We start from the raw sequence: 11,530 nt of genomic DNA, 5'->3' as shown, positions 1-11,530 counted from the left end.
ACATGCTGTGGGTATTGATTTGTTATTTTTTAATTACTATAATATTGTTTTATCTAGAACATATTTTTTTGGAACAGAACAAAATAGTGTATTTATACTTCTATATTGACTATGGTAAGATATAATACCGTTTTTTAAATTTTAATATAGATTCCTACGAACAATAACTAAAGGATCTTTGTTTTAAAGTGTATTATTGTTTTTATTTTACATTAAACTTTCCAGGAAGTTGTCTAGTGCCATCTACGGCTGAAGTCATAATTAAAAAAATACGTAATTGTAATATTGTATGATAGGTACTATTGTAATAATTTATAATAAGTATTATCTACTTACTGTATGAGTGTGAAATGCTATTGTAGATTTAAAATATACCTATACTTATATAGTAAATTTACTGATTTTTATTTTACAACTAGTTGCACCCGCGACTTCGTCTGCATGAAATTTAACTATTTTCTAAAATAAAAGTAGCCTAAGTTACTTTTTATTACATCAGCTACCTGCAAATAAAAGTCCCGTCAAAATCGGAGTCCAGCCATTTCAAAGATTAGCCGGAACAAAAGGCAGACAAACAAAAATTGTAAAAAAAAATATATTGGTGTATGTACTGTATTTACATTCATATACATGTAGTAAAAAACGATTATTTCAATTACAAACAGACATTCCAATTTTATTTATATGTACAGATGTATAGATTAAAAAAGTAAGGTACCTAAAAGAGCAACACGCAAGTTTCTTACTCGTTCTTCTTTCCGAATGAGCGCTAGACAAAAAAATAAGTAATACTATTCCAAAATGTTTCAACACTTTTGAATAATCATATATAAATAATTAATATAATATATACCTAACTAATTTTGGAATGACGTATGTTGATTTATAATGGAGTTTATAAGATAAATTCATAATTCACTATTTGAGAAAATTTTACTACTGCCATCTCTTGGATTTTTAAAAAATAAAAAATAATGAATATGAAATGGTTCTCTATAGCTACTTCGTTAACGGCATATGATAGCGGGGTACTAGTGGAAGATAATGAACTTCGTGTACACAGAAGAATAATGCAGAAATAGATAGATAGAAATAATGTAAAATCTGAAACTACTAAATCAGTAGCTATTATTCTTTTTTTTTATACTACTATGGTGGCAAACGAGCATACGGCACATTTAATAGTAAACCTTTACCGTAGTTTATAAATGCCTGAAATACCAAGGGTGAATCATGCGAGATGCCGACCCTTAAGAAATTTTAATATACCTGCTTGTATATATATATCTTCATTATAATAAAATATTGGGTTAAAACAACAACGGACTGTAATCACCTCAGTAAAAAGACTTCGATAACGCTCTATACACAACAATTTCTTTGTAAATTATTAATAAAATAACTTAGTTACATAGTTAATACTCTATAATGCGGCTGTATTTGTTGGCTTTTAGAGCTTCACTGAAAACTGGTGTACCAGTTACGAAAACAGCTTGAAATAGTTTTTACTTGAACCAGTAGAAAATTAGGATCGAATGTTGTCATGTTATTAAATTAGCGAATCGTAGCGAAATCACTAGTAATTTACTGCTATTAGGTCCAGGAGGAACCGCTTTTTTTCCTATAGTGTTGGCCGTTGTTGGCCTTTACACGTTCATTGGACGAAAAAGACAATAAAGGGCACTCCAAACGGAGCGGCTAAAGATCAACTTTTGACGGACGGAATAACTTAAGTCTAAGAGTACCGTTTAAACTTCGGCTCAGACTGTTGTGATTTTGGATTTCCGTTTGAATGGGACAAGGGATCGATCAGAGGGAACTGCATGCTAAAGAAGCGCCAGGATTGGACTACAAGTTTCTGTTATTAAGGACTTTCTCCCCCTCCTGATCACCCCATCTAAAACAGCAGTTTTGCGAGCAAAAAATATATAAATATAATATAAAATAAATGTATATCGTGTTTTATCTTGTATATATACATATGACGTATTTATTAAGACTATGTGTACTAGCCCTTAGATTGTACGTTTCAAATTATTTCATAATAGGAAACACTACGAAATCTCACAGCAAACTAACAAGACGCAATTATCATTTATTATATTGATATAATGATTAAGTACATTATCATAATGTCGTTGTACTATTAATTTAGATTCGTACCAGTTCTTTGAGAATCTTGTGTTGTTGAATTATAATGTTTTAATTTTTTATTTTAATTATTTCAGATTTTTTTTTCTGTGAATTTTAATGGCGCTAATAAGGGTAAGTGACTGTGTTTACACTTTATATATTTAAAACAAATATCACGATAGGATTTTGGATTTTGTAATTATAATAGTATAGATACAAATTAGCTTTTAAATGACTACAGCAATATTGACCACATTGTGCCAATCGTAAACCCCTCGCGTATGACCATTCCTGAGGATGTTATCCCTACATACCATGCCATTTAATTACCATAGCGTATAGTACAATACTGGTAATAAGTAATAATAAGCAACCAAATAAAAGTAATAATCAACCAAAAAATTACAATTGGAAATTTACTCTAAAGCTTTAAAGTCTAGTTTCAAAATTTTGTTATTTTAGATTGTTCTTTTTATATATTTTATCGAATTTGGTGTAATATTACGGAAGCCTACTCATTACTAAATGGATTTATATTATTCTTATGATATATTATTCTAATGATGACTAGTTTAGACGCGAAAGACGTGTCGCAATATCGGTGTAGATTCTATAACGGTCAGAATTTGATCACCATGATCGTAACGCTTCCAGTAGCAATGGTCAAGTTTCCGCACTGAATATTTGTGATCTCACACATGCTAAGGGTAGTGGAATTAAAAAAAGTAATATAAATGTATGGCCTTTAAATCTGTAATAATCTCTAGCCTTTGTTAAGTTTTGATTACAAATGTCTGAAAGATCTTAATGAAATTTGACATGGATTGTGTCACCACAACGTCGTCGTATCTTAATAAAAGCAGTAGAAGTTGCAGGTAACAGCTAGTATAAAATAGAAAATACTGTAAGATTATTAATTAAAAAAAATTACAGACAGTTCAAGAGAAAAATTATGATGCGATTAGATTCGATGGACTTACAGTTTGGACACCTGAAGAGAAATCGTGGTGGAGGCGAAAACAGAAAAAACCTAAATGTTTTATATTAAATAATGGTATGTCTACACTAGTATTAAGAGGAATGATAATAATAATAATAATAATAATATAAACTACACCAATAAAGCTTTGTTACTGTATAATTTTTCAATTGACGTGCCTTTTAATTATAATGATAATAATCCTGGATAATTTACACAGCGCCATCTAGTCTCTAGCTGACCAAAGTTTGTGTTATGTGTACTAAACAACTGGTATAAATACTTGAATCATTTTTCTAAATACATACACAGAAGAGAGAGCACAAAAAATACTTGGCCTATTTGAAAACTGTGTCTGAGAATATAGCAAATCTTCTAGACCTACACTACCATATATAGATACATATATTTATTATAAGACATGTAAATAAAACGATATCATGTAAAGAAAACATATTAAAGAACTTCTTTAATAGTCAAATTGAATCATTTAATTTAATGTGCATTACTCATAATTCTAGAGTAAGTACTTTATTATCTGTATATGTACCACCAATTGTCAACTGGGTATAATAATTAAACAAAAACGACTCTAATAGGTACCTTTACCTACTTATAACCACTAAATCAACTTTATAATGCATTTTAATAATTACTTCTAAATTAAGAATGTAGCTAAGGTAGCTTTATTACAGACGAAGCATTTTTATGACTAAAGTGGTATATATTCTGTGGACTAAAATGTTATAACAGACGTATTAAGATGTCATTTACCTTTTTACGATTTCTGTTTTTTTTTTGCGTTTTTAAAACAGAATCAACAGAGGTAAATAAATACAACAAAATGACAATTGTTAATAATATTTATTATTTACCTTTTATTTAGTTTCAGGATGTATAAAGAATGGCGAATTTGCGGCAGTCATTGGACCGAGGTGAGTATACGGTTTTCTTAAAATACATGTAAATACAGTTAATTAACAATTTAAATAGTCATTCAGGGACGTCTCCCTCGACTGTTATACTTTTCATGTAATTACTAGTAATGCCGTTTTCTAACACTAGTAACGCCAATTCAAATCAATCACAATAAGTCTAGGGGTAGACAATCGTATAAAAAGTTCTGGACCTCCATATTCCGATATAGTAATATTATTCTCATTTTTATTTTTATTCAAGGGATTAGCAACATTATCTCTACTTCATTAACCTGTCAACTTCAGCTTTAATTTCTTCATCGCTCAAATCTGTCCTTAAATTTCCCCCATACCTGCATAGTCTAATTTTTTTTATCTCTTTATTTATTCGTATTGAAATCCTAAATTTGTATTGTGAATTCCCCATCTGGCTCCACAGCCTGTCGTTATTCCCCCGCGTGATATATCTCTATAGCATCTTACATTATTACAAAACTCCTTAATGGTTATAATAGACTTTTTTGTGATTTCAGCGGTGCTGGGAAGACGACATTTCTAGTAGCTTTAGGTGGGAAATGCACCCTTCCATCAAAGGGGAAGGTGACCGTTAAAGGCCGTAATGTTACCGAGCTGCAGGGTGTGGTCGAAATTGTCCCCCAGTTTGAAGTGTTCATGAACAATTTGAGCGTAATGGAGCATTTAATCTTTATGGTTAGTAACTCTATATAACGCTTTATATAGAACATCATTTTCTTTATGACAGCGAAATTTTCAGGAGTCAACAACCGTGAATTTCCCCGTTCGCTTCTTATAGTCATTCCGCTGAAAATGGCTTAGAAGAGTAACAATTTAGAATTTTATATTGAGAATATTATGAATTAAAAAAACAGGACCTGGACCTTTGAAAATATTTTGCGTCGTTAAGAACAAAATACATATTCTTTAAGCACGACATATTTATAAGCAAAACATTTAAAAGATTTTATTGTCTTGTAAATATTTCCATCAGTTAAAACAAATGAATTTGATAATTTGTACCAGTCCCTAATAAAAAATATAATTAGTCCTAATTGTAATGAGTTAGTTCAAATTAATACACACTTACTTGAACTAACAGAGGATTAGTATACAATCCACAGGATTTACTTTACATTAAACAAGTTTTTTTTTAATGGATGATAATGGAATGATGCATCTTCTTGCGGTTTACGCTGGAGCAGGTTGATAGAATGAGCGTGAGGTCAGGTTATTTAGCCCATCATGACAAAATAACCACAAATTTATCATGATAGTTCTATGAGGTCAGGGCTGAAATAGTACATTTTTAGCAATCAGGTCATCAGTTTCATCACCACATTTCTAACAAACGCTGTTACCCCTGTTATACAAGTTGGTAATAAGTTTCTCATGATTAGTAACAGATTAGGTATAGTGATTCTCATTGAATAAGTGTTGTTACAGATAGAAATGAAACTGGGTAGCTCTAAGAACCCTTCGAATAAATTCATTCTACATTCATTGATGACGGAACTAAAACTGTATGCTCATAAAGAAACTTTAATTCAATCATTGTCTGGTGGAGAGAGACGTGTTCTATCCATTGCTACGTCGGTAAGATATATTAGTATTAGTAATAGTTAGTATTTATTTATTAGAAATTATTTATTAACTTACAATAATTTCAAACCACATACATCTCAACTGACTATAAAAATTATTCTGTTTTCAACTGTCTCAACAGATTTTGATGCTTCCTAAAATGTTAAATGAAAATTAAACTTACGTATTGCATCAAAATCACAGATTACAGAATCAAAATTATTTCTATTATTTCTTAGCCTTAATGATATTTTAGTTAATTATTTGTTTTACAGTTGTTATCTAATCCGGAAATATTAATTTGTGACGAGCCTACAACTGGCTTAGACAGCTATAATGCAACATTAGTCATTGAAATGCTAAAAAAAATGTCTATGGCGGGGAAGATCGTTATATGCTCTGTGCATCAGCCGTCGAGCGACTTATTTAAAGAGTTTAATACAATATTATTAATGGCAGAAGGTCGATTATTATTTCATGGATCCCACGAGGACTGTAATGAGGTATTTGCGAGGTAAAACTACTATTTTTAAATGACAAAACTAAAAATTAATATTAAGATGATTCTCTTATATTGATATTTTTATGTAATTGGATGATTATACATGTGTTACAATAGCAAGTGGTAACCGTCGCGTATATAGGTATAAGAACAGCACCACGATTATCACGTCATCATGTGACGCGTCTGGTACCGTTCATGCGTTACCATTCCGGAGGCCGGATTTCCGGATTCCGGAAGATTCCGGAGGTATCATGCCTCTTTGTACTATAATTACAATCTACAGTTTTGTGACGACTAGGCATAGGCGGCAGGCAATATACATAGATTTCCAAATATGAAATCTTACTAATATTATGTAATAATATGTTATCTGTGCTAATATTATTATAAACGCAGAAGTTTGTGAGTAAGGATGAATAGACGGATGTGTGTTAGTCTTTCATGCAAAAAATACTGTATTTTGATGATACTTTACTACTAATGTAGCTTATACATCATAATAACACAGACTATAAATTAAGCGCCGGTGAAACCGCGAAATTATCCTCGACTAGTGCCCCGCCAGCGTAAATCGTTAGCCCAACAGCACTATTCCATAATCATCCATAAAAAAAATACGGTCCCATAATTGCTGTTAGTTTACCTACCTACTGACTGATTATTGAACGATTATGGAATGCAATGCTTAAATAAATAAAATATCTAATGATATGAGTATATGACGTGGCTTTATTTATCATATTGGATTAAAATTTTGTTTTTCTAATTAATTTTTATTGGTACTTTAATGTCTAGTGTTAACCTCCATTGCCCCGAGAATTACAATCCAGCGGAATACTACATCAAGACGGTGTCTAATTTAAATAATTACCGTTATGAAGAAATCATGGAATCTTTCCGAGACCGGTCGAGTCGAAACGATGATCCAGATCGTATATCTAATGCATTGACGCATATGTGAGTATTTATAACGAAACTAATGATTCAAGTAAGGGTTTATTGACACTGGTTATAATTGAAAGGTCCAAAGTAAATTCCATGTAGAATATTTGGAAAATATAGAGTTTTAGAGATTATGTTGATCGTTATGTGTATGGCAAATGAAGTGATATTGCAACAGCCGCAAATAATCGTATCTATCAGATGGCTCATCTGTTTGTTGGTCCTTCAATCCTTCATCCTTGTCGTCGTTGTCATTTTTTTTAAATTCATAAATTCAAAAAAATAATTTACCATTATCTATGTATATTACCAAAAATACTAAGTTCCAAACAAATATATATATTTTGTTAGAGAATATTACCCTGTATGCCTTTGTTTTTTGCCTATTCCGTATTTTAAAGATACAAACTAATTTTGGTATATAGTAAGGAAATTTCTAACTACATTCTACTGCACTGATTTGAGAAGTTGTGTTTGAAATGTACTCATATTGCAGAGTGATATTTGCTATATGCTATGTTAATACAAAACTAATAATAGCGAAGATGGAACGGGTAACTAGTGACTGATTGATGTCGATAATATTCTGTTTCAGTTATAAGAGGCGTTGGCTTAAACAAGTTTATTTATTGTTATGGAGATCTACGATAACATTAAAAAGAAGTATACGTACCCATATTTTTCAACTGTTCATTACTTTGGTAAGTATATTTACGAGTATTATAGTAATTTATATATTATTATGCTTAGTAATACTAGTTTCTTCTGAGATTGTGTATACGTTTTATTAATCTATATCATTCTTGAAAAAATCAGCTTTAAAAAAGAATCAATTCAGATTTTGTGAAGATATACTAAAACTTGTTTAGCTGTTGATAGACAATTTTTATTTGTCATAAATACAAACGAACTAAGAACATCCTTATATTTAAACCTAGTGAATTCAATCATTATCAAAATTAAAAAGACAGTTTTACAAAATAATTTTGTATGAAAATATCAGTTCTATGAATATGAATGTATGAAACTAAATGTTTCTTATACATTATATTGAGCTTATACTTATTATATAGAGCTTGTTTATAAATAAGACATTGGTATATTATAAAATTGCTTTCCTAATTAGATGATATCCTCGATGGTGATAGGAACTTGCTTCGCTGGTGTATCAGGAACTACTCCACGTGGCACTCAGGACATTCAAGGATTACTCTGGCTTCTGACAAGCGAGTTATCATTTATCTTAGCGTACAGCACTCTAAACGTCTTCAATACAGAGCTCGCGCTGTTTAAGAGAGAAGTTGGAATGTATGACTGTTCGGCGTACATTGTCGCTACATTTTTGTGTTTTGTAAGTTAATATACTAGTTATTTACCTATTCATATTGTCAGAGGAAGACTTTGTACAAAGTCTTTGTAATTGTGCTGCTAGTAGTCCGAGTAGGAAGCTGTTTTCCAGTCGAAGCGTAATATTGCAGTGAAATTACAGGGTAAGGAGACGTTACATCTTAGTTGTCTAGAATAGCAACGCATGCGTTATACTTTGGGCTACGGTTATTAATTACCATTCAGTAGCCCAATCCAATTATACAGAAAATCCTACTTATTATAAAAAAGTGTCAAAAAACAACATTTTCACTAAACGTCAACGTCATGTTTCCGGCAAGATCTTTCGTTTTACATTATGTTATCTGTGGTTTTGTTCTCTGTGATGGATACCTTATTGTCGCAAACGCACGCGATGAGTTGATTGGTTGTTAGCTAGTGAAATGAAAAGATGGCGAATGGCGCAAACGCACGCGATGTGTTGATTGGTTGTTAGCTAGTGAAATGAAAAGATGACCAATAAGGATTCAACCACATAAAGATAACCTTGTATTTCCATTTTGAACCCCTTACAACCCATTTTACGCATTAAAAAGTAACCTATGTCCTTCCTCTGCGTCTAGACTATCTGCGTACTAAATTTCATTTAAATCGGTTCAGTAGTTTTGGCATGAAAGCGAGACAGACAGACAGACAGACAGACAGAGTTACTTTCGCATTTATAATATTAGTAAGGAAGTAAGGATAAGGATAAGGATGGCCAGAAGAAAGAACTAACGGAACACTAGTGTCCCGAGTTACCTTAAAGTTTGGAAGATCAAATTTAACCTACATCTAAAACATTATGATTCTATTTCTGATTAACTAAGAAATAAGTAAAAAGTAGAATCAGTCCAATTGTGTTTAAGCACCATAAAAATTTTGTACGGATTTATATATTTCTTATGCCACAGATACCCCGCTGCGTAATATGGCCATTGACACTGGTCATTCTGGCGACGACAACAGTGCAGCTACCTAATCATCTGATCACAGTATTAAAGTTCATTATAGCATTATTCTTCACAGGATTGTCTTCTGTTGCTTTCGGTAGGATCTTTAAACATTTATTTTATATATAGAATATCTTAATATTTACCAATGAATCTCTCTCTTTACAATGTCTGCTCGAACTAGATAGTCTATCGTTTTATTAAATTTCCTTGTTTGTCAGTCATTTTATTTATCTTTAGTGTCATAATTTATTTAAGACAAATGGATTTAACTTCTGTTTTAATTAGAAATAACAACATAATAATTAGACTGTTACTCATAGGATTTAGGTTCATACAGAAGAGATGCAATGATATATGCAATATCAATATTCGATAGTTATACACGACACATATGAATCGTATACTATATTAAAATTATGGCCTATTTTCACCAGTATTAAAGCTAATATTATGAAAGTAACGTAACAATGGATGATGTTAAAAGTCATTTTATATTACGACAAATAGCGATTTAATTGGATTTCATATTATTTCGTATGAATTTCATACATCAGAGGAGTACATACATCATAGAATAGGTACTTACTTTGAAATATGTTTTCTGCGCTAACTGTATAGTATAAATTTAATAAACAGATTCTTTCAAGGTCTTGGAATGGGAGCGTTCTTTATTTCAACTGGGTTGATGGATGACGTCATGGCATCCGTAGATTTGCCGTTGCTGCTAACGTCAGGAGTGTTCCTCCGGCTGACCTCCATGCCAACTTGGTTGTATCCATTAAAATACCTCTCTCATTTCTATTACGGGATGGACGCATTGAGTAATATATATTGGAGACAGATAGATTATATTGGTAAGTCAATTCATTCATTTTTTTTGTTTACATGGAATGGAATGGTAAATAAGCTGATCGGCCCTTTAATGATAAGCAGTTTCTATCTTGTATACATGAATAACTCTACAAATATCACGTTATCATGATAGCCGTGTTACCTCTCACGTTGTTTACTCATATGTTGCCATTCCAGAGGACAATAAATGTCATGTCTAACCTGCAACACAGCTTACAAAGCATGCCGCTTGGCGGCTGAAATAGGTGAGACTGCGGTAATCACGCGGACGACGTTAGGTAAGAACCTAATCTACCTGGGGTAAACATTACATCAGTCCATTAAAGTATATCAGAGTATTGTAGTCGACCTCAGTGGTCTAGCGGTTTAGCATACCGCCTTGCTTCCGAAGGTCGCGGGTTCGATTCCTTGAACGATACAAATATGCTGTATGCAATGTATGATTGCTGTATCGGTCTAGGTGTTTTCTATGTATATTATGTATGTATTTACAAAACAATGTATCTATGTTTTGATATCACTTGTCCAGTATCTATAACACAAGCTCTACTTAGCTAGGGATTACATCTGTGAATTATCTTGACATACTATATATAGCTGGACATAAGTTTAATCAAATCTAGTAATATACTGTGTTGTACAATTATTACCCGGATTGTCAAGCCATAGAGAAGTGTCGTAACCTTTTAGTACCAGTATGTAATATTATGTTATCTGTGGTACCAGTAAGTTTGCATGGGAATTAGGAAACTAGACGGAGGACTTGAATATACCTTCAGATTCGTCTCTCACTGTTTAGCTTATAATCAACGTGACTATGAGGTGATAATACAAGTAGATATTGATTATTGTTCGAAAGCAATTTTCCCCATTATGGTCGAAACTCCCAAAAGACTTTTCTTTGTTAACATTCTTACAGATCAAATGAGTTTTACTAATTAGGTCAATCTTAGATATAATCAGTCAATGGTATTACTTTTTCTAGATAAAATAAACATTAATTTAGGCACATTTTTTTAGATTGTCCGTCAAACTCAACTGACCCTTGTATCAAAGATGGCGTATCGGCTTTAATTTACATGGGATACTCTAAAAATTATATAGTACAAGATATTTCGGGTCTATTCTTGGTTCTATCAATATGGAGTACATTGGCATATTATGGATTGAAACGAGAAGAAAATAAAGGATACGCGTATTAAAAATATTTTATTTGTAATATAATAAAAAAATTTTTTTTTTAATAAAAATATTAAATAATGTTTTATTGTACTTATTACTA

At 31.7% G+C, this 11,530-nt stretch overlaps 1 protein-coding gene across 1 annotated transcript; it reads left to right on the top strand.

The window, feature by feature from the left end:
• Positions 1-2,186: 2,186 nt before the first annotated feature.
• Positions 2,187-11,450, top strand: LOC131848999 (protein brown-like). The gene is made up of 12 exons (XM_059198973.1): positions 2,187-2,265; positions 3,067-3,187; positions 3,999-4,047; positions 4,563-4,740; positions 5,491-5,640; positions 5,904-6,142; positions 6,929-7,090; positions 7,671-7,776; positions 8,202-8,426; positions 9,355-9,490; positions 10,044-10,250; positions 11,269-11,450. Exons 1-12 carry the CDS (start codon positions 2,251-2,253, stop codon positions 11,448-11,450), a joined length of 1,770 nt encoding a protein of 589 aa, XP_059054956.1. The 5' UTR covers positions 2,187-2,250.
• Positions 11,451-11,530: the final 80 nt, after the last annotated feature.

The sequence above is a fragment of the Achroia grisella genome, unplaced genomic scaffold (genome assembly GCF_030625045.1).
Source record: "Achroia grisella isolate CSIRO2021 unplaced genomic scaffold, CSIRO_AGI_Agris_v1 utg1096, whole genome shotgun sequence".
NCBI classification, from domain to species: Eukaryota; Metazoa; Arthropoda; class Insecta; order Lepidoptera; family Pyralidae; genus Achroia; species Achroia grisella.
Note: the sequence above shows the minus strand (reverse complement) of the source record. Positions and strands in the feature narration are given on the sequence as shown.